General features: G+C 41.5%; 1 protein-coding gene across 1 annotated transcript in view; it reads left to right on the forward strand.

Moving 5' to 3' along the window:
• Positions 1-6989, forward strand: part of CPXM2 (carboxypeptidase X, M14 family member 2) — a 66996-nt gene extending 60007 nt beyond the window's left edge. The window contains exons 13-14 of the mRNA XM_081863675.1: positions 202-301; positions 4890-6989. Coding sequence (XP_081719801.1) covers positions 202-301; positions 4890-5161 — 372 coding nt within the window. The 3' untranslated portion in view covers positions 5162-6989. The remainder of the gene's footprint in view (positions 1-201; positions 302-4889) is intronic.
• The last annotated feature ends 17992 nt before the right edge of the window (positions 6990-24981 follow it).

Genomic DNA, 24981 nt, shown 5'->3' on the forward strand with positions numbered 1-24981 from the left:
TCTTGTTTCTAAGAGCATATGTTTCTTTTCAGGCTTTTGGCCTGACGTGAATTACATAGTTTTGGAACAGCATATATATCATGCAAAAATACCATTCTCTATGATTTAGCTGACATCATTTGGTTCATCATGACTGGCATGTCTTCTCTTTTTCTGTCAATGCCTAATTTTTCACTTCCATGTACTTGCTTCTACTGACAGGTGCACCGAGGCATTAAAGGCATGGTGAGGGATCTACATGGCAAGGGGATTCCAAATGCTATTATTTCTGTAGAAGGCGTTAACCACGACATTCGCACAGGTAATTACATGCCTCTGTGTCGGAAGAGAAGGGCTGGAAGGAGGGCTGGAACACACAATGCCAAGTTAATTAGCTGGCAACTTTATTAATGAGGCACTTTGTTGAGTTGAGCATGGGCTTTGGTACAACATCTGCACAGCATTATTGTGGTCTAAATTTGTCATGTTGGTGGAGCTGCCCACTTAACATCAAAATGGGGGGACGTATTGGTTTATTCTAGTTCCTATTTTTGTTATGGATTTTGTTTTGTTTTTATCTTGTATTTTTATGTTGGGAACCACCCTGAGAACTATGGATGAAGGGTGGTATACAATTATTATTATTATTATTATTATTATTATTATTATTATTATTATTACCTTGCCCATTTGACTGGGTTGCCCCAACCACTCCGGGCAGCTTCCAACATAATAAAAGCACAGCAAAACATCAAACATCAAAGAACAGGGATTCCTGCAGATGTGTTCAGAAAGTGGTATATTTGTTAATCTCTTTTACATCTGACTGGGAAGCTGGTGGGTGCCAGTGCTGAGAAGGCCCTCTGTCTGGTTCCCTGTAACTTCACTTCTTCCAGTGAGAGAACCACCTGAATACCCTTGGAGCTTGACCTCAGTGTCTGGGCAGAGTGATGTGGGTGGAGACACTTGTCTAAGTATGCATGTCAGTTATCTACTGTCTTGAAAAATCAGGTTTTGCTTGTTTGTTGTTGTTGTTTTAAAAAATGAAGCATATCTTTACAGTGCAATCCTATGCATGTCTACTCAGAAGTAGAACCCATTGAATTCAGTGAACAGCAAAACCAGGCTTTCTTGACACCCTACTTTGGACAGTGTATAGCTTGTGATACCATAGCAAGGGAAGAAGTCGAGCATTCCCTGAGGCAGCCTATATTTACAGTTGCTATGTATATCACTATCTCAGAAGCATCACTGTTGCCCAGAAAGCAAAGTCTCCTCCTCAAGCCCAGACTAGAAAAATAACAGAGGTCAGGATAACTAACCTACTGAGAGAAATTGGGGGTGGAGGCAGAACGTTTGCCAGTTGTTGCAGATCAAAAAAATACCTAGAATATTTTCCAAGTGGAAGACTGACATGTGCCTCCAGTTTTAATCTGGAAACAAAACCCCTGTGCTTCAGGTATGAAATATTTGGGCAAGCTTTGTTTGGAATGTTTACCTGCTTGCTGTGTGCCATTCTTAAGCAAATAGGTTTTGAGGGTCAGTATGAAAAGTCAGGTGAGCTGAATACCAATCAGCCTGCTCTGTGTGTTCTATCACATTTCAACAATTTAGTATAATTTGCCAAGGTCTTTCAGGTTCACTGCTATAGTATAGATGGTTTAGTCTCAACTCTCAGCTGCTCACAGGAAGTGGTAGAGAAGTTACCTTGGATATTTGCTGGTTAGGTTAGGCTTAAGCTTTTTTGTTTGTTTGTGCTACTCATGACCCACTTATCTTCTGGGGCACAATTCATATCCTCTTAAATATGAGCAGTACCAGCCCAACAATGATCAACATGCATTCCATTAATGTAACTTGTCTTTTTAGTATAGTTTTCAGGGCATTGTAAGTTACCCACGGGCAAGACAAATAATAGTAATGGTGTCATTTTGCATTAGTGTGAAAACAGGGAGCTGTTTTGTGTATTTATGTTTTTATGTAGCATTACATGCTCAGAAACATGGAGAAAGGCTCTCAGCGGGCTACAGGTAATCTGCGGGAGAAGTCACTGGCTTCACAGGGAATAACCCAGATTCAGCATGCTGACAATACTTCAAAACAAAGTGCAGGCAATTTACCTTTCGAAATGCCCTGCATCGTGCAAAAAATGTCAACTGCAACAGACTTTCTACATTCTTCATAGGAATTGTTTATAGGAAACTTGAAAATATGTTCAAATATTTGCCTACCTCTTTCCCTTGTAAGCTAGTATTTTCATGGCAACCCCTCCAGAAGAAGTGCAGCTTGTATTAAGTATTGGGAGAAAAGGCAGCTCAGTAGAATGCAGAATGTCAAAGGTTTGATCCCAGGCGTCTTCAGATAGGGACTGGAGAAAATGTTGTGGCCTAAAACCCTGGAAAGCCACTGCCAGACTGTAGACAATACTGAGATAGCTGAACCCACAGTCAGACCCAGTATAAGGTAACTTCCTGTGTCCCTATTATGTGCTCAGAAAAATAAAGGAGACTCTGCAGGATGCACAGATAAGGTCCTCATATGCAATAATTTATCTTATTTTCTAACAGTTAACATTCTCTTATACCGCAAAACTCATAGTAGTTAAATCATGCACATACTGTACTAACTCCACCCCAAAAGAACCCCCGTGTGTGTATGTGTGTTGCTGTGATCCACAACAGATTCCCAGCATGCTAATTAGCAGCCCAATTCACAATATTTAGATTTCAGCCAATTGAGTCTCATTGGAATCAATGGGTTTGAAACAAAGTTTAATCATACGCTTTAGTTTCCCAGGCAGCAGAATCACTATTGTGGAAGGTTAGAATGAGACATAAACACTGTAATGGTGGCTATGTTCACATCAGTGGCTTATAACACAGCAAAGTCCTCCCCCCCCCGCTGAATTTCAAGCTGCATTTGCATGGCGTTGTTTACATCAAAGAGGGGGCAGGGAAGTCTTCTCCTGATGCACCTGACCTTTTTGGCTTCCCTGCCCCTGCAACCCCCCTGGAACTCCTATTTGTGAAGCTGCTGTTTGCGCATGTGTAGCAGCTGTCAATACAAAGCGAATGCAGCTTAGGTTTTCTAGTCAGATTGAATCTGGTTTGAGAGGAAAAGTGCATCAGACAGCAGTTGTTGTTGATAAACTACAGGGTCTATATGATTGTGGCTAAAGTTGTGTGAATGCAGCTTTAAAAACTAGCAGTGGGAGTGCACTGGAATAAGTGGTAATGCGAACACACCCAGTATTACATGATGGCAATTCACATTTTTACTAATCATACAGAGTCTTCTTCTACATTTCCCTATTGAAGGATGCAAGAATCTATTATCAAACGAAATGCAGTGCAGAGCATTGAATCTTTCCTTTGTTTCTTCGGATTCTTCAAACAGAACCCAGTTTTTCTTGACTTTTGGAAAAATGAATCTCCAGAACTACTGATCAGTGACATCCAGTTCTATCTACCTACTCCTCCATTGCTAACGGTGGAGTAGGAAATGGTTTTTATTTTTTTTTATTTTTTTTAATATAACTTGTATACTGCTCTTCATCCTTTCTGTTGCATTGTGGAGGTTGATTTTGAGGGAATGATGTTGCTGTTTTGCTCACACTACCTGTGTGTTAGGATCTGCAAGCCTTAAGTTATTCTTCAACCTGTATATTTTCAGGTTATTAGAAAGATGCCATAAGTCTCCAGTGTTCTTTCCATCAGATGAAAATGGCTCCTAAAGGCTGGTTAGAACTTCCTTGGGGAAGGTTTGCGGAAGGAAAACTATTGGAAGATGTAGTCTTGGCACAAAGGATGGTGACCAAAATTATTTATTTAAAACAAACTCAAACAAACATGAGGAAAACCACACCAGAGATCCATGTCCCCAGCTGCCCCAGTCTTGGTTCTAAAGCTATTCATAGAACCATAGAATCATAGAGTTGGAAGAGACCACAAGGGCCATCGAGTCCAACCCCCTGCCAAGCAGGAAACACCATCAGAGCACTCCTGACATATGGTTGTCAAGCCTCTGCTTAAAGACCTCCAAAGAAGGAGACTCCACCACACTCCTTGGCAGCAAATTCCACTGTCGAACAGCTCTTACTGTCAGGAAGTTCTTCCTAATGTTTAGGTGGAATCTTTTTTCTTGTAGTTTGGAACCATTGCTCCGTGTCCGCTTCTCTGGAGCAGCAGAAAACAACCTTTCTCCCTCCTCTATGTGACATCCTTTTATATATTTGAACATGGCTATCATATCACCCCTTAACCTCCTCTTCTCCAGGCTAAACATGCCCAGCTCCCTTAGCCGTTCCTCATAAGGCATCGTTTCCAGGCCTTTGACCATTTTGGTTGCCCTCCTCTGGACACATTCCAGTTTGTCAGTGCCCTTCTTGAACTGTGGTGCCCAGAACTGGACACAGTACTCCAGGTGAGGTCTGACCAGAGCAGAATACAGTGGCACTATTACTTCCCTTGATCTAGATGCTATACTCCTATTGATGCAGCCCAGAATTGCATTGGCTTTTTTAGCTGCCGCGTCACACTGTTGGCTCATGTCAAGTTTGTGGTCAAACTCATGTCAAGTTTGGGTGAAACTTTGACTGGAACTGTTGCAAACCTAGGTGGACTGGTACAAAATATAGACTGGACTCCCCAGCATTACAAATTGGAAACAATAAATTGAATATCTCAAGCCTATATAACTAGAACATGAAAATGGTAGCTAAATCCCCAAGGTTACAAGCGACCAGTCTTGGAGATAATTAAGTTTTTTTCCTATACCAATCCCCAAATCCCCATCCTAGAGCAATAATTTCACGTGCAAGGATGGATAAGCTCCTTGATACTAAATAGAAAGATGGAAGTTAAGGCTAAACAAAAATGTATCACAATATTTATTCTTTCCTTCTTCAACAGCAAGCGATGGAGACTATTGGCGCCTTCTAAACCCTGGAGAATACGTCGTCACTGCAAAAGCGGAGGGCTATACTGCTGCCACCAAAAACTGTGCTGTGGGTTATGACATGGGTGCGACCCGGTGTGACTTTACCATCAGCAAAACCAACTTGGCCCGAATCAAAGAGATCATGGAGAAATTTGGGAAACAGCCCATTAGTCTGTCACTTCGGCGGAATAGACAGCGAGCAAGGCAGAGGCGCCAGCAGTATAGACAACTTTCTACAGTGTAACAAATTATGCTATCATGCTCTGCATCTAAACTGAGACCTACTCCCGTAGTAGAATGTAATATCAACCCTGTCTGACAGTATTCTAATTAGGGATCTTTTATTATAGAATATCTTGGGATTCCACTACTTAATGTTAGATTTATATTCTCATCTGAAAAATGTGGAATAAAATATTGTCTTCTAAAAAGATCTGATGCGTAACAATTGCATGTGGCACCGGTATTCTCTGACCCAGAGGAGAGGCTTTATAACCAGAAGAAATTCCATACATACACAACCTCAGACCATGTACTTCCTTGAAACCATTGAACTAAAGATTCTGTGAATGCAAGGATTGGGTTTGGGGTTGGAAATGAGACTTCAAGATTCAGCACTGAAATACTTTTAAGCTGGGAGACAGAATTCAGATTCTGTCCAAGATACTATCTGTGGCACCTGTTCTGTCATTAATCCAACAAACAAAATGCAAAAGTGAACAAAGATGTCTAAAGCAAAAGCAATTAAAATGGTGCCCATTTTTCATGGAGGAATGAAACATTAGATCGGGGTGGGTTCTTTCAAGAGTTATTTCAGATACCACCTTTGTGGTGCCAGATCAGTCCAACTTGGGGCCATGTTGGAACAGATTTCAGCATGATGTCATGAAGGCAACAGCTTGGTGGGCAAATAGCTCTGCAAAAGTGACCACTGAGCTTCACCTCTTACCCATCACCAGTCACCATATTGTTGTTGAATATTTAACAAATGCACCACCCTTGCAAATGTGTTAAAAGGGACCTCAATATTTGGTCTCACTATAAAGTTAACATCATCTTTAAACTATTGTTCCATATTCTTGCTACTTCCAGGTTCACTGGACAAGTGAGAGGGAGAAATCTTTAGCAGATAGAATACCAGGGAAACTTCCATTCTCTAACATTAATAGTAGCTTGAGTATCCTCCTAGTGATTTGCAGGACATAAACTAGTTAAAATGATTGAAAAGCAGGCTTCTTTATAGTTCGATTGTGATGGGCCAGAAAGATGAGGAGGTTTGGAGCACGGCAACTGGGCCCTGAATCAAGACATCGCTGCCATGAACTCAACAGGTGAGCTTAGAAAATTGATTCTTTTTCATCTCTGTGTCACACCTGCAACACAGAAATAACAGTATTTACCTGCCTTGCAGAGATATAAGGATAATGTATGTGAAAACGGTGTGTTGCTGCTGTCTTTATAAATGAATGAGATCAGCTTGTAAAACAACCAACCAGTCAGTACTGGACATTTTCTTCAACTTGTGTAACTTGATGTAAGCTTGTATCAGTTATATAGGGTTTGAACATTATTATGCCATTCAATGGCAGAACCTCAACTCTTCTCTTATGTCTGAAAATAAGCCAGTTGTGTCACATATAAGAATCATGCATGGCAACAAGAATTTACTGAGCCCTCCTAAGTACAGTGGTACCTCGGGTTAAGAACTTAATTCATTCTGGAGGTTCATTCTTAACCTGAAACTGTTCTTAACCTGAGGTACCACTTTAGCTAATGGGGCCTCCCGCTGCCGCTGCACCCCCTCCGTGTGATTTCTGTTCTCATCCTGAAGCCAAGTTCTTAACCCGAGGTACTATTTCTGGGTTAGCGGAATCTGTAACCTGAAGCGTCTGTAACCTGAAGCGTCTGTAACCCGAGGTACTACTGTACACTGTTTGTTAACCGTTATGATTTTTAATTGCAGTGGTTGTCTTACTCAGTATATACTTGTGAGACGTGTAAAAAAATAATAATGATTGTCTCAGTCACATTCAGAACTAAAGAAAATAAAACTGCTGCAAGTAGGAAATTGACAGTGGATGTGCAACATACTTGTTATATTCAATTTATTAACACTAACCAACATATCCTCTGTGATGAACAGAAGCCACAAAATGTGCAGAGTGACTAAGTCTCATTAAAAGCAAGCAGCACGTACATTCCAACCACTGCAAATCTTCACGCTGCAACCAACTGATGATAGTGCTTGCTTACAGGTAATGAGGCTGAAGAATGTGTGCATGTATGTCATAGGATCACAAAATTGTAGAGGTGGAAGGGATCCTAAGGGGCATCTATTCCAACCCCTCACCGTGCAGGAATCTCAACGAAAGCATCTATGACAGATGAGCATCCAACCTCTGCTGTGTGTATGTGTGCATCATGATACCAGCACAAAGCATTGATTATGAAGGGCACATATATACAAATTCCATTTCTTTCCCTTTAGATTACAAGGAAACGGGAAGCTTAAAAAAGGATTGTCTTCCCTTTCATATATTACTGCATGGTGAACATACCTTATACCAGGTGAGTATTTTTGTCAATCAACACCAATGTTGTCTGCTGCTGACTAGTTGTGGCTTTGCAGGACTTCACATCACCAGCTACCTACTCCTTTTAACTGAAGATACCAGGGATTGAATCTAGAACCAGTGCTGGATATAGGGTTGTGTGGGGAAGGGGGTACAAAATTGAGAAGATCCATAATGGAGAAAATCCATTTGGGTTGCCAAATTTTAGCTTTGCTCAGGGCACCATATTACCAAAGGTTACCAAACTACACCCCTGCTGGGACCTTGTGTATGTGCTGGACCACTGAGTGACGATGCCATCCCAAAAGGGTTATCTTTATACAAAATAACTGTGCTCTCCATAATGGATGGCAACTATTAGGGCTGTGAATTGGGATCCCAGATCCCAAATGAAATCAGACAGGTTTGGGTCAATCCATGGGTTGGCTGGAGCAGGTTGAGACAGCCTTGGATCACAGCAGGTCCACCTGGGGAGATCTTCTCCCCCAGCCTTCTCAACAACTCATTATATGCATGAAACTTCCCCTAGTCCCACTGACTTCTCACTGGGGTTGCCGGCTTTTCAACTGGCATCCATAGCTGTGCCTTTAATGAGAGTGTAACATAATCCCCTGGCCACATCAGGGTACTATCAAGCACTGCTCCTACCTCCTGGTCAGTTGTCAATCCTAACTTCCAGTAGTGCATATAGTGAAAATGTTCCCAACACCCCATATCTCTCTCTGCTTGTCCGAGAAAGCATGCTCACATGACTGACACAGAGCAGAACTGCCACCTTCTAAGGAGGCAGCAGGACAGAAAAAATGGTGGGTTGCTAAGGAACAGCCAGCATGCTCTCCCAGAAGACTGTTCATGATGGTTTAATTTTAATCTCTCCTCTAACAACCAAGTAGCAAGTGGCATGTCCTGTGAACCAGAAGAGATTTGGCACTGTTGTTGTGGTAATTAAACATGTGGTCAGAAGTGGGAAGTACATCTCCCCCCCCCCCCCGCCGCCCAATTTGACTGCATGACTGTGCAAATCCCTCAAATTTGTTTGGGTCTTGGATCTCTCCTGCATCACCATTATTATTTATTAAATTTGTATATTGCCCTTCATCCGAAGATCACAGCACAGTTCACAACTGAAAAAACAAACAAAATGGGAATACAAAATACATAATAAAATAAAAACAAACCGATAAACCCATTCCCACAAGCATATTTAAAAGGACATGGAATGATAATCAGCCAAAGGCCTGGTTATAGAGAAACATTTTCTCCTGGCACCTAAAGATATGTAATGAAGGTGCCAGAATTTCCAGAATTTCCTAGACATACCCAGAATACTGCAGTTGGAAGCAGTGTCCTGTTGGAAATCGGCAAAATGTTTTGGAAAATCCAGATATATGGCAACCCATGTCGGTAATGTCACTTTGGCTGTCCCCCACCCCCAATAGCTGAAAAACATATTTTTTTTGTAATTTTGCCAAGAAAGCTCAACAACATCAGTGTCTGGATTTTTGTTTCTTGGGATATGGCAACCCTAATGTAGACCAAAGCATGGAGTTTAAATCTTTTAAGTACAATACTGTCTCATGAAGTACCCATGTGGGTAGGTGCTTTTTGTGTAGTTTTTGTCATATATGAATCATTCTGAAGCCCTGGCAGAATAAGACAATGCTTTTGTTAACTGGATCTCAGTTCTCAGGATTAGGGACTTAAGGCACAGTTTTGTTCTGTACATAATGTAAATTATTGTATTGATATTTCATGAAAAGGCTGGAATCTGGAATAGGATTGTTCCACTTTGCTTTGACACAGCAAGAGAGTTTCTGAGCAATAAAACTGTGCCCAGAGGCAGTGAATCCATCACGTTTAATGCAATCTTGTGGCGGTTCAGCTATGAGTCAAAAATTCAAAATGTCCAAAGACTTGCTCTCATTCAGGCATATACTTCGTCACCTGAATTGACTAGCATTTGTCAGGATGTATTATTGCTTGACGTCACTCTAGGTTTTGAATTAGATATTTATAGAATAGTGTGGTGTGCGAATTTTGATTTATCTACAAGCGGCTGCTTAATCCACTTCTGCTTGTTGCTCTGATCTGCTAGAATGGCTAGATCTACTGTGAATCTGTTGACGGCTCTTGCTGAAGGAAAGGTATGTTTGCGTTCTGTAAATCTAAGACTGTTTTCAGTTTTACCTCATCTGCTGACTCAAGATAAGCAGGGGGAATTGAAAACTGGGACTCTAGAGGATGACACCCTATTTACACTAATGGGTGAACTTTCAATTATTATTTTTACGGAAAGTGGCATCCCTTTTGCTACGTAGGCCAAACCTCAGACGCTCTTTCAATTTTTCACCTCACAAAAGGGGCCTTTTCCTCCTTTCCTTACTCCTATATACAAAATAAGTCTATATTTGCTCTCTCTGCCTAGTACCACTTTGTGGAGTACTTTAGGAACAACTTTCTGATGGTAAGAGTTGTTTGACAGTGGAACAGACTACTTTGGAAGGTAGTGGGACTTTCATTCACTGGAGCTTTTTAAACAGAGGTTGAATGACCACCTGTCAGGGATTATTTAGCTGTGATTCCTGAATTGCAGGGGGTTGGACTAGATGACCCTTTGGTCCCTTTCCAACCATACAATTCTATGATTCTATTATAAGAAGCAATGCAAATACAATTAAAAACCATCCAGCCCAATGCACAACAATTTCTACAACAATTTTCAAGTGATCTATGGTAAAAAAAATCTTTAGAAGCTGGCTCATGAGTGCACATAAAATTCCTTTCTAGCCCCATCAGCCAAGTCGTGCAGCCACAGCAGTGTCTAGAGGATCACTGAGTGCTGGGAGGGGTGCAGAGAGCACAACTGGATGCCTTCATCTACCACAACTGCAGCAAAACATGTCTCTCACATATCGGTCTCTACAGCCACAGCAGGTACTGTAGCTCTTCAACAGTTTGACTTCAGCCCTGAAGTAGCACTTTGCCATTGTCTCCCAAAACTGATGAATGGCAACCAAAGTCCCACCAACCAGTGGTGCTAACCTTTGTCCATAGAAATGACAAACATGGTTGGGCGGAGAAGTCAATTACTCCAATGCTAGAATTCTAGATAAGGCCAGTAGTGGACAGCATGGTGGGGAGGTGGGACTTACCTGACCTCCAGGTGGCTGAATTTCTGCTGCTTATCAGGAAAGAGAGGCAAGGGGGTGGGCATTGGCAAGGTTAGCACAGTGCAAACATAGCAGCAGAAACACTGGTTGGGCTCCACTTGTGTTGGTGCACTGCACTGACCTCCCTACCAACTTGGTCCTCTGCTTCTTCTCAGTAAGCGGCAGCAATTCTGTGCCCTGAAGGTCAGGTGAGGGCAGCCCCATCACACCATCTGCTACTAGGTAAGGCCTCGGTGATAGCCTGGGAGTGAATCTTAAGGAAGAAGTTGCATCCACTCCAATGTCTTACCCCTAGAGGCCTTCCGGCACAGCCAATTTACTCTGGAGGAGAAAGTCGAGCTCAGCGGCGGGGCTCGACGAGACCGGCCCGCTCCATCCCTCGGCAGCCACGGGCGGATCCACCTGCGCCTGGCCCCGAGTCTCCCGCCTGCTCGCCCACTCTCTTCACACACATCCCCCCGACGGCAGCGAGTGCAGCGAAGGCGGCGGGGGAGGAGCCGGCGAACAAGGAGCAGCAGCGGGGCAACACATACCCTTGGCAACAGTTACCCTAGTTCATCACCAGCAGCACCAGGGACAGGATTATCTCCTCGCTCTTTTCCTCAACTGCCTCCCATGGTGAACACAATAAGGAACCCATGGAAAGCCAGGACCAATGGTTTGATGTAAGTCAAGAAGTTCAGTTTGTGAATATGCTTAAACCCCAGGCATTAAAGTCAAATTATCTGTAAAGTACTTAACATTCCAATTTTTAAAGTGGAATATTCCTTTCAAATTGCCAGTAATTTCCAGAATCTTTTTCTGTGGATGAATTGCCTGCATTTTATTCCTGCACTTTGACTGCATACATTAAGCTCTGATTCAAAACAGATCTGCTATATTTGCAGGTAATCTAGATTCTAGACTATGGTTTGAGAATCAGTTAATGTGAACTGCCAGTGTAAAGACTATAGGGAATCCACAAAGCATTTAGATGTGACCGCTGTGGCATCTCGTCTACTCTTGCTTACGTTGTTATGCTTCATTAAACCCATCAGTATACTTGGAGCCAATAGGTTTGAGTGAGTCATAGGAAGCCTGAGGTATTATATAATTGGAATGTGCTGTGTTCTTCTCTTAATTGAATTTTTTTGCTGAGAATAAACAATATTTGTACTTCTAATACAGTCCTGGGAAAACATTTTTTATATAATTGCATCAGGATCAGAACTAATCAACTCAGATTTAATGAGAAGCACAGTAAGTCTTTTGTGGAGAAATTTGCATATTTGAACCCACCTGAACCCTAGGCATTTGGAAACAGTGACACTTACTTCCTAGTAAACATGTTTTGCACTAGGAAGGACTGATCCTGAAGAGAGCATACCAAGTGTTTATGGAACAGAAAATTTAAGCTCTGCCCCCCCCCCATTTCCTTATCTTTATCCAGCCTTCCCCTTCGCTGTGATTCCTGCATTGCAGGCAGTTGAGGTAGCCCTGGAGGTCCCTTCCAACTCTACAATTCTATGATTTCATATTGTGTGGAAAGATATGAAGGAAGATTCTAACAGTTTGTGGGAACACATATACAAGCCTCCCCACAATTGGAAATCCTGCATTATCAGGTTTACTTGTGGGAGTCCTGAAAGTACGTTCACTCAAATGCACCCCTTCAGAGCTTTCTAGTTGGGGGTGGAACAGGCAGTGATAGAGCCCCTGGGGATATTTGGGGTAGGGCTGGCTTTCATGACCCCTCACCCTTTGTTCACGGTGAGATACATTGACTTGTGGCCAATGATGGTTTTACTCAGAGTAGGCCCATTGAAGTTTAGAGGCATGGCCTAGATGGGCTACCTTCCCTGGTCGCTAAGCCCCATCTGCCAGTCACTTACCTCTACAGCACATGCAGAAACCACCTTCTTGACCATTGGACCTACTATTGGTTTCGTCTGCTCAATCTGCCAGAGCATATCTTTGCATGCAGGGTAGGTCCTTAACTCAACGAGGGCTTGACACCCATCAGCTCTCCTCACCTGGTTTAGTCGTTCAATCGAAGCAGTTTCTGGGTGTGGCCGCTGTTGCATGGTAACAGCTTCTAGGAGCCACAGGTGGGAGCCGAGTGCAGAGTAAGTGGAATAGGGGCAGTGCTCTTGGGCCCATTAAATTATCACAAGCAGATGAAATTTAATTAAAAGCAAATAGTGTTTGTGGTTTGGCCAACAAGCAGTATATTCATAAAGCAACAGTGATATTTCATGTTCAGTGCTGTAAAGGACAATGGGATGATAATAACCTGAATCTTTGTTTCTCAAAAATGACAAGTGGGTAATGGGTATTTTTTTCTCTCAGTTATTACTTATGCTGAATGTTGCAGAACATCTAGGCAGTCTGATGGTGACTTACATCTTACTTGACACCTGGTTATCTGAAACTTCCTGTTAGATGTGGTAAAGAAACTATCCAACTATGAGATACGGGTGGAAATTGCCACTGTTAATTAAGTCAGTAGCTAAAATAATTAATGTGCTGTGTGAAATATGAAATAGATTATGAAAAAAATCCTTCTTCATCCATGCCTAAATATAAACTCCCAACACTTACTTTTCCACAGAATAAAAATGTAATCAGGGACAAAACTGTTGATTGTATGAGGAGAGCTATTATCTGGGAAGTCAAAATGACTGCACAACTAGAGTAGATATTGCTTATTCCATATATTAAACAAGGATTTTTTTTTCAGTGGCATGTGGAATAAAGATGTTGCAAACAAATGTCAGGGCTGTATTTTATATATATATAAAACAGACAACAGTTACACTGGAGAAATATAACTTTAAACATTATTTTCTCAATAAACCTTGATGTATTGCTTCTTGGATTTCATCATGGCAACCTCACTTTACTGCAAGGCTGGGGAATCTGCATCAGCTAAGAAAATGGGGCAGGGATGAGATCATGTGACGGGCTGGGTTTTGGGGAGTGAGGTGCAAAGGAAGAAGAGAGGATTTTCAGCAAGGTGGTAAATGTTTTGGGTGAGGTGATAAGACAGGTTCTTTTGGGTGAGGTATCAAGGGAGGGAGGTTTGGTCAGGCATAAAGGGAGGTAGGCAGGCAAGGGGTTGGTGGGTAGATGGGGTTGGCAAGTGAACAGGGGCAGCAGCCTCTAGTGTGATAATAATATGTGCCCATGCATAGTCTCTCCTTTTCAGATGTGGGTGAAGCTGGTAGGCAAAGTTGGAGGTGTGGCCAGAAGGTGCAGTCTTCCTTCCCCTCCATGCGCACTGTGCGCAGTGAAGCAACATGCAAGGCTAATGTACTCTGCTAGTAATTCGCAGATAACAACTCTCCATTCAAAGAGGGGAAACAGAAGATGTTGCGGATATTAGCGACTTGGCAAAAGCAAGGCTCTTCCCTCACCTCTGCCATCATTGGGAGGTGAAAAGTATGGCTTCGACAGCAGCGTTGCTATCTCTGATTTGTGGACTATTGTTGATTGAGAAACACAGCAGATAACTGCTAAGAGGTTATAACCAAAACACCCTGGAATGACCTGTTTGCATAGCTGTCTCTAAATCATGATTACTGAAAATAAACTCAAGCCTATATTGGGCTTAAATGAAATTGCATTGGCCAGGATGATCAGAACGCAACTAATCATTACAGCATTGTGAAATGATTGCCATTGGTAAATAACAGTCCTTTGTATATTGTGGGATACTTCATGGAAAGTAATTCATACATGAAATTAATAATGATGACAACAGCAGCAACAGCAACAGGAAATGTGTGGTGTAACTGTTGGCAAATCTCAAGTACAGCATCTGCTTCTTCATATTTAATGTTGTATTCAGAAGTACACTTTCAGCCTGAAGAAATGTAGTCTTTATTATTGATGATACCTGAAAAGTTCATTGAAAATACAGTTGGTGCCCTATGCTATGTTCTAGATGAAGTCTAACATGAAATATTTTAAATCTGGGCTGTAAATTTGATCAGCTCCCTTGAAAGCCATTCCTTTACAGAGAAGCTGGGGTATGTTGTGCTGGGGTGCTTAAGCAGAGCAGTGAAGAAAAAACCCTCAGAGATGTGCACCTGTGTCAGGAATAAACCATCTTCAGTGGAATGTTATAGAATTGCCCCATTAAGGAACTTTATTTATTCATTAATTTCTACCCCATTTTCTACAAATCTAACCAAACCAGAATGCAATATAAACAACACTAATATATTAATATACAAGAACAGTACAAATCAAACTAGAAATATATATAGCGGGAGGAGGCTCTTTCACACTTTCCTTTTGCCTATGCTTTGCCTAGGTACAAGTCAGCTCTGTGTCTGAGCCCCCCCCCCCCTTTTGGCCACACCACTTTCCCCCAAGAAAACCCACTCTTTAACACTGAATCGGAAGAAACAGCAATTCAAGTTTTATGTGGTTTGCCGTTTACTCCAATTCTGTGATAGCGGGTTTTCATAGGAAAAGCACCCAAAAAAGGTGATGGGCTCAGATACAGAGCTTTAAAGTGCTGACCTGTGCCTAGAATATTAAGTATAATTGTTTAATTGACACTGAAATGGAGAATGGCTAAACGCGTATTGCTAACATGGGGGGGGGGGTTTCCATGGCAGCATACTAAAGGGTTCTGAGCTTTAATTGGTTGATAATGAACTGTAAATGTTATCTGCTCTAAAACTGAATGTTTACCTTTGAACATGTGATGTGGGTATTTGGTTGCAAATCTCCATTTCGAAAGGGAGCTGTCTTTACACTGTGAGAGTAAGACCCTGTCCAGAGAGTGAATACAGCTCCAGGCAAAATGGAGGCTGTAAAGAGAGACAGACCTTTGCTTCTAGGTCTGTTCAAAATTATATTTTATTTCTTATAAGATGCTGAGCTTGTGCTGGACATGCACAATATATTGCATGGAATTATTTGGATGTATCGTTGATGTTTTTGTTCTGTTTTGAAGGAAGTTCTGCAAGTAAAGTTTTGAATAACAATCTATGGGTCTGAACAATGCTTTATTCCAGAAGGAGTCAGCTTTTATGCCTCCAGTTGCTTTAAGCTGCAATATAGAAACATGAAACAAAAGAAAGTATGGATAAGCCCAGAGAGAGGCATTAAAACTAGTGCCAAACTATTTTAACCACGAGAGAAATCTCCAACGCCAAATACCTATGGCAATAAAAAGTTTCAAAACCTGACCAAAAGCAGGGAATTCCTTAACTGCAGCACTGGAAATCAGAAGGTCCCACTCCTTGAATCTGCTAATTCTGGGGAGGTCGGAGGAGAATCTCTGGCCTGCCAACTGAATGTGGCTTCCATAGAGCTCTCTCTGCCCCTCTCTGGACACTGCCCAGACCACTGCCATTTCCTACACTCTCTTCCAAGGTTTTTGCCTGACGACAGCAGAGGCTTTATATAGATATAGCATCTACCTAGCTAGCTATACCGGGAAACTGTTCAGATGATACAGTTCTCCTCTTGCAGCATGAATTGGCAAAGTCCAGGTACACAATTTACCCAATTATCCACTGTCTGCCTAGTTCAGGTTCAGACGTTTATCCTCTGCTGAATAGGACTGGAAGCAAGAGCAGGTTTGTAACCTATTAAATAGAGAAGACAGAGCAAAGGGAATTTACTGGATTTTTAAAAAAATCCTCTGTCACAGTGCTTCTTCTTGTTGTTGTTTAGTCATTTAGTCGTGTCCGACTCTTCGTGACCCCATGGAGCAGAGCATGCCAGGAACTCTTGTCTTCCACTGCCTCCCGCAGTTTGCAGGAGCGCTTCTTACAAACCTGCAAAAATGTTTGTGGAGTCAGAGCAGACTCCTCCCCTCCATTCACTACCCTAACTTCTACAACGATGCCAGTGCAATGATCTTGTGTATGTAATCATTTCCACCTCTTAGTGCCCTTTAGAAAGCCTTTGTTGCCCTGTAGAGCCATGGCTTGTGGGGATTTTTTTGTTTTTTAAAAAATCTCGTAATTTCCTTTTCTATTGTCTACATTTGTCCATGTTGTATTTTCTTTTAGATGTCGACACCATCTGCTGCTCTGTTTCACTTTGCCTGCCTTTAGAGAGAAGCAATTACCATACTCCCACTCATTTCCCCCCCTTGTTCCTTTTCACTGCATGCTTAATTCTTGCGAAAGTTGATGTCTACAGCTTGCTTAAAACCTGCAATTATTAGAAGACACCAAATGAGATCAGCACTGATATTCCATGCTGGGCAGAGAAGAGGCTCCCCCCCCCCGCCCTTCCCCCCCTTTTTTTCTTTAATGGAATAAACAAAGGCAAATGATAGCTAAAGTACTGAAAGCAAATCTCCACATCACACAACTGGAAGGAAAGGTCAATCTTCTAAAAATGAACATGCAATCAATTATTATGCAGTCTACTCCTTCCAAGGGGTTTAAACAGGCTATTTTTATTTGTCGCTTTCAAACTTTAATTGTTAAAGATCCTGTGTCGATTTTCAAGTGGTGATTACAGGTGATTTCAGTGTTGGTTTTCTGCTTCCCTGCCCTACATTCAAAGCAAGCTCACACCACACGATGAGGTGCAGAATGCTGTCGTGTTTTATCACTAGCTTCTAATTGAAACATACAGCTCTATTTTTAGAAGGTCACAAGCAAGGGGGTGGCTTTCTGCAGATTGTGCAGTGCAATCCAGTGACTTTTCTGCTTTCTGTAATATGGTATTGTAGGATGACCTGGAAATCTGAAAAGTGCATTTATTTCTGGGAATCCCTTTGGAATATATTTCTAAAACTGCCTTTGCCAATTAGGACCACTTGCACCACACCATATAATGTCAAGAGTTTGGCAGTTTTTGACACCAGCATAAAGCAACAGGCAGTCTTTATATATGTAAGTTACGAAAAGCTTCAATTGTGAATTTTTGTCTATTACGCAGCTGCTCAGGACACAGATTTTCAGTCCATTGAAAAAGCAAAAGTTGGGGCCATGACAAACGTTTAAGCATCCAATATCTGTGGCATGAAAGATGGGTTTGAAGGAACTGAAATGTGCATTCCAGACTCCCTTTTTTTTTCTTGATTGCCATTGTTTATGAAGCTCTCCATCTCTCTTGGTGGCAATTTTGGTGCTGCATTTTGGCAGGGATCGTTCTTCTGTATAAGCCTTCATGGATGAACATTACAACCCCCTTTGCTCTTTCACAAGAGGCCTACATTGGCATTGGGGCACACCGTCAACTTTATAAGCTGCCTCTACCCTATGCCTGGCCTCTTCTTTTGCACTTTCATGACAAATTATAGTGTCAGAGCCATGCACAATAGTCAAACAGGAAACTCACAGCATACTTCCTACCTGGATGCAGTGGGGTGATGACAGGTTGCAGCTGCACAGTTGGAGTGAGTGCTGGATTGGTGCCAAGAGTGTACCTGTGCTGCCCCAACCTTATCACTGCCTAGCCTTGGCCCATCCAGGCGAGCAACAGTGACACCTCTGCTGGAATGGAGACTCCACCTCACCACACACACCACTACAGGAGATGATATCACTATCATCAAAAAGCCAATCAGATATGGGTATATGACAAAAACACAAAGTCAGTTCAAAGTGGGAGCAAGGCTTCCAGCTCTCATTCTGAACTGGCTTTGTGGTAACACTATATTACCAGTCATTTTTTGCTACATTATATCACAAAGCCAGTTCAGAAATAGAAGGTGTTGTTCTTCTCACTCTCAGAAGCTATTTGAAGGGAACCATGTTACGAAGACTTTTACCCTTCCTTTTAACGTGCCTACATAATTTTATCTGTACACTGCCTTTCCATCGTTATACAGCCTTGCTCAAGGCAGCTTACCATATGACAAAATACATATTTAAAGGTAAAGGTAAAGGGACCAGTCGTGACCAACTCTGGGGTTGCGGCGCTCATTTCACACGGAAATGCCGTTTACCTTCCTGCCGGAGTGGTACCTATTTATCTACTTGCACTTTGACGTGCTTTCGAACTGCATAACCAATAGTAATAAACAATAAAACATCAAAAAGTACACAACCAAATCAAACAATTTCCACATATTTCATTATAAAATCTAAAATATATTAAAAATTATAACAACAGTCCCCCCCCCCCGCATACAAAACCCTCTAAACAAAACCCTAGTCCCAAAGCCTCAGTTTTTGCAGCTGGAGTCAGTCAGAGCTCTGCTTTCCCAACCCTAGTAGAAAAAGGCCTCCCAAATGAATTGTAGAAAGGGGTGGCTTTCAAAGGTGGTGCAAATGTTTCAGAAAGCATCCTGTCTTCAGTCTGCTCAGCCCTAATGGAAGCCTTATCTCTAAAGAGTATATGCCTATGTAGATGGATATTTAGATTGTGACCTTGCCTGGGATTTTTTATTTTTTTAAAGAAACATTGCATGCTGAGCCATGTTGACAGCAAACCCCGTCCCCCCCAATTGGGAAACTTTTTAAAACACTTGGGATGCTGAGGGCTACACTTTCAATTACCTTCTGATTTGTTTAAACTTTCAAGAGGTGAATCAGAGGTTGAAATTAAATATGTTGAAAGACCATCAACAACTGCTGGCAGATCAAGGGCTCTTGACTTAGCTTTACTGAAGTAAGTAATCATGTAGATGTGAACAGGGCTTTTATCTGTGGTGGGTGGAATTCACTGCTTTACAAAGATGTGAAAACTGCAGAATAAAAAACTCGAGGTTCTTGCTAGTGTATTCTATCCAAAACAGTGTGCAGTTCAAAATTTAGGATACAACAAAACAGAAAAATGACTTACCAGAGGTTGTCTTACCCAAATCGGTGTTATTTTGGACTGTGTGCTGCATTTTCAGCAGTATTCTGTTATTGGTACCAACTCATTCCTGTGATACCTTTATTCTCCTGATATGTCAACCCCTACATATCCCAAAGAGACCACTTCCTATAAGGATACATTGATGAGAAATATTAACAGCTTGTGATTTTTGTAGCCCCAACATTACAAAACCAACAACGCATTGCAACTGTGTAACATTACCGTCACCTGAAAGAAAGCCAGGTCTTATCACGGACCACTGATGAGATCAGAAATGTACCAGGATGATTTGAAGTACCCATGTGCAGATGCTGAGTTAGGAAGAAAAAGAAACAAGGCTCTATTGAGTCTTAGAGGATATTTCCATGCACAACGTGCCTGCCTCAGTAAGGTGCCCCCCATTATTTTTGAAAGGAACAGTAAAAAAAAGAAGGCAAAGATTGTGTTTGTCTGGAAAGTCCAGGTTGTGATTGGTGTTAACATTTTCAGTGGCAGAAAATGGTTATGCAAAAGCTACATGACACAAAAGCAAGACTGTGATTTTGACTGAATAGAACCTAACAAAGTGATTATGCTCAACAAGTTTTCGAGCTTCAGATTATTATAATCACACACCTAGGAGGCAGGTGTCTAAAGAGAAAGTGACTCACCAGTAGCCATAGCAAAATGACAAATGATGCCCTAAAGAGCATAATTGCACCTTTTAAAAATAAAACAAAGCAATATAATGTCCCAGAAATACACACAAGGACTGTTCAGAGTGCCTGCTGAATGCATGTGCAGCATGTGGCGTAATTTCCAGGTTAACCACATAAATACTTTAATTAACATTCACAACATTTCAGAATGAAATGGGAAACCAAAGAGCTTCAATAAATGTATTTTTCCTTCCTTAGATCTCAGGTTATCATAATTCTCACAATTTATCAATCACATTTGGATGCTGCTCTTTTAATGGAAGTCCAGGACAACCTACAAATTTTATTAATGAATATTGAAAATTAAGATAGGGTGAAAGCCTTCTCCCTCCAACTGCCTATGTGAGAGATGGGTAGTACCTAGAGACAGGGCTTGCTCTGCCATGATGCTTCAGATATTATTGTCCTCACACCATCTTTCTTATCTTTTTGATGCCAAAGATGTCATTTTTGTTGTTGTTCAAGTTATGATGCTGTTCACTTCCTCTGCCATGCTCACATAAGCCCTTGCTCAGCACAGTCATATGCCTAGCAGAACTTCAGGAGTGTATGCACTGTCCTTACATGTGCACAGTATTCCAAGCATCCTGATGACTGCACAAAGAGGATGGAGGTGGTCACATGTGGATAAGATCTTGTGCCCCACCATACTAGGGTTCAACATAATGTTTAAATAAAAGGCCTGCAGTTTTGAGAGTACATTCTTTAGGTCCCTTGAAAGTCGCACCATCTGAAATTTCAAGGCTTTGCTGTTTGATCATGATCATGGCCATACATGAAGTGGCTTGCTTCCATTCAAAGTTGGTTTTATTCAAAGCCATGGATGTGGTTAATACACATCCCCAAGCATGGCAATGAAAATGTTCGCACTGTTAATGATTGCAGATGTTCATGGCTGCGAGCCTGTTTACCTAACTTGATTGGCTACATCTCCTTTCCTTTCCAGTCTGGGAAAAGTGAAAAGTTTAAAAGATCTAGCTCTCACTGGCAAAGAGAAAAATTTAAAGAGCCTTATTAAACATGGCTCTCTGTAGAGTAAAATCAAAGCTTAGCTAAAGTCCCTGCAGATTTGCCATTGCTTTCATTAGAGATTGGATTACAGCCAGATGATAGTGTGATCTGCTATGAAAGCCAGAAGATGTAATCTTTAGTACTGAATAGAAATTAGATATAATACAGAAAAGAAAAATATCACCCCAAGGCAGAAACTGAAGAATACTTTGGAATAGCAGCTTTAATTAGGAAGGAATGGGATCCATCATAACTAAATGCATTACATGCAAATGCAAATGGGGGAAAAACCAAAACCCTCTGCAGAATTAATTTGCAAAAGCTTAAGTACGCTTTAATGATGGCATCTATATGAATATTCACCAGGAAATCCTTTGTCAGTATTGAAATTTACATAAGCGATGGCAGGTTCAGTGACAGTAATGTTTTACCAGGAAGATACAAAAGGCAAAATGAAATGAAAAGGGGAGATGTTATCTCTATCAAGTGACAGACTGAGAATTAAAGAAGATTCAATTAGGTAAAATATATTGAAAATGAACAGCTTGGAAGTCTTCCAATTAAATTGTTCAAGATTGGTCAAATCGGATGTCAGACTTCATAACAAAGCTGGAATTTGGACCTTTCCTCCCCACATCCAGAACCAGCACTCCAGTAACAGCCACTCTCGAGCACAGTTTTTCAATGCTGGGTCCCCAGATGTTGTGGTTCGAGGACCCGATCCCCGCTTTGTGGAATGAAGACACACAGACACAGAGTATAAAGTTAATGGGCAAGAAAAGGCCACAACTTTATTGATTACAGCAAGTGAGAAGGTATTGACTCACGATGAGAAGGCGGAAAATGAGGCGGAATGGCTGGCGCAGCAGTAAGTTAAACTGCAAACCATGCCCTCTCCAAGCCGCCCAGTTGGGCGCTTACCTGTGGGCGTCGTGCGCCAGCCAGGTGACGCCCCCTGTGCGACACAGAAATCGTGTCCTGCCCACAACACCTCCCCTCTTGTAGGAGGAGAGGCTTTGTTGGACCACATCTCCCATCAGGGATGATGAGAGTGGTAGTTCAAGAACAGAAACAATGGAAATACTTGCTCATTGATATTGGGCTGGCACATTCGCTGTACTCTTTTGGGCACCTGCTAGAAATAATAATAATAATAATAATAATAATAATAATAATAATAATAATTTATTATTTGTACCCCACCCATCTGGCTGGGTTTCCCCAGCCACTCTGGGCGGCTTCCACAAAACCAAAAATACACTAATATGTCATACATTAAAAACTTCCCTGAACTTCCCTGCCTTTGTTCAGACAAGCCTATCCAGATATTTAGAAAGTTTAGGAAAGTTTCAATCTATATTGAATTTATCATTATTTTAACTTTTTGAAGTCTTATTGGTGTTAATTCTTCTTATTGAAATTTTTATTGTTTTACCTTTTGTACACTTCTTTGAGGTTTTCTCACAATCAAGGCGTATATAATTTTTTTATGAAATAAACAAAAAATGTATATTTTGGCAACCACCCTTCCAAGGAGCATAGGGTAGCTCCCTTCACCTATTAACACTGAATCAGCATGGTTGTGGGCCATGTGAGGATTTATTTGCCTCTTCAAAGGCCTCCTCTGTCTTCCAGTGCGGCCATTCTTTTATCATATTTCGTTAGGAAACACCTCCTGAATGTCTCTCACTTGTCAAAGGCACTTATATTTTGTGACAAGCAGAATGGTTAATATATTTTAATCCCATTTTCCTCTCAAGCATCATTTCTGTCTGCTGACAAAGTGCTAAACATGAATAAGCTTTTGTTTACTGCCACATAATTAATTTTGATTTCCTTCCTCTAATATTCTCTGTCGTTACAGCTTGGCTGCCAAGAAAATATGAATAAATGAAAAGAAATACAAATGGTTTTGAACTGGGGTGGGGGGATGCAGAACTGTGTGAGAGAGTGTGTGTTTGGGGTGGTGGTTAATCTCTCCTTCCCTTCAGACTGATTTCCACTCAAGTTGCGCATAAATCTGATTGTCGTGCCTGAGTTTCTTTCTTAACTTATTGCACTATTCTTGACATTGCGAGCTTTGGATTTTTAAAGACTCTGAAATATTCATAGGACAGCTATATCAGTGTTCTTCAACCTTGCTTGCTCAAGATGTTGTTGGACTATAACTCCCATCACCCCCAAGCATTGGCTAAAATGGCTAGAGTGTATGAGATTTATAGTCCAATAACATCTGGAGACCCAAGTTTGGAGAACAGTGGTTTAGATGCTGCTAAGCAAAATTTGGGGGAAAGTTGGCTGCTTTCGAGAATGAGCAGCTGCCTGGGCTACCTGGATAGGGATGGGAGAAACATCATGATGAATGGATTCCTTGATAGACATACTGGATGCATAAATTGAAAGCTTTGGCAAGAGATGTAGACATATAAACAGGTAGCAATAACAAACAGGAGGAGCATTAGGGGCCTAGGTGTGTATGTGGGGTGTGTGTGATCTGTTGTGGGCCCCATGCAGAGAGGTGGAACTTAAGAGGTGCCCAGTGATGCCAAGCTCTGACACCATCCCTTATCTAAATGACATGGCAAGCAGAAGCAGGAGAAGGAGACACTGGTCCCCATGGTGAGCAATCTGATGTGAATTCAACCACTCTCTCCCAGCTGCTGGTAGTGAACTCTGGTGGGGAAAAAACCTTCTTCAGTTTACACAGTATCAGAGAGCTTCATATGCCAGCCACTTTGCTTTTAGAGTTGTGACATTTGGGAGATATTTGGTGAAAGCCAGCTGTTTAGTGTTCTGCCCACAGTAATTGGAAGCTGTTTTGTTTGCTTACTACAGTGAAATGAGAAAATAAACAAAGTGTGGAAAGATGCTTGTTAACGATCTTCTCCCATAGATGCTGATGGTTCCCAAGGTGCCAGCTACCAATTAGTCATTTTGCAATTAGTCATTTCATCTACCTCAAATAGTAGCTGGAGAAAATATTAACCATGCCCTCCCTTCTGCTGTCATCCCAATTTGAATTAGGTTCCCCCAGTTTAGTATTGCATTTTTTATACCAAAGGGGGAGTAAAAAAATAAAATAGTTCCACTTCCTGTGCCAGATCTCACACAGCAAGAGATACTCAGGAAGATGTGGTTCTCTATAGGGTGGAGAAATAAATCATAGTTCACAGTTTCAACACAAGCGGTGTTAGTAGAACCTGAGATAAGAGCTAAAATGAACAGGCACTATCCCTCTCGTTTTGAGTGAGAAATTAACTTTCCCCCTTTTTCAGTATTTTACTCCATCCACCCCCAGAAAAATTCACCCATGAAAAATGATTATAAATGTATTCCTCCACCACTTTGAAAACCACTGAAGGCACCTTAGATAGTGGGATTACAGGAGAGCAAATGTTCACATGAAAATGAAGGTGGGATTTTGGTCTACCACTAGTTTCCAGCCCAGAATCAACCCCAGCCTCCCGCTGAGCTGTTCTTTGCTCATGAAGGTTTTGTCTGTAGTAAACAGTGCCACATTGCCCCCCCCCCCGAGTCTGTATTTATTTATTCAAAACAAAAGAGGCCAGTTTTAAGCATAGTGGCTGCATAAAAACAAATGCCAAGGGGTAATTATGTGCTTGATCTCACATTGAGTCTGGCCCTTAATATGACATCGGTGATGATTGTCAGTCATCAGACAGGTCTGATCTATCAATCATTTCATATTTGCAATTGTGTTCTAATGGTTAATTAATAATGATATAAACTGAGCCAGCATGGTTGTTGATTTTTAATGTAAACTTTTATGATAAAAATTTATCACAGAAGTTCATGTAGTTAGAACCACATTTTTATACCAGTAGA

Source organism: Podarcis erhardii (genome assembly GCF_964252035.2).
Source record: "Podarcis erhardii genome assembly, chromosome: 5".
NCBI lineage: Eukaryota > Metazoa > Chordata > Lepidosauria > Squamata > Lacertidae > Podarcis > Podarcis erhardii.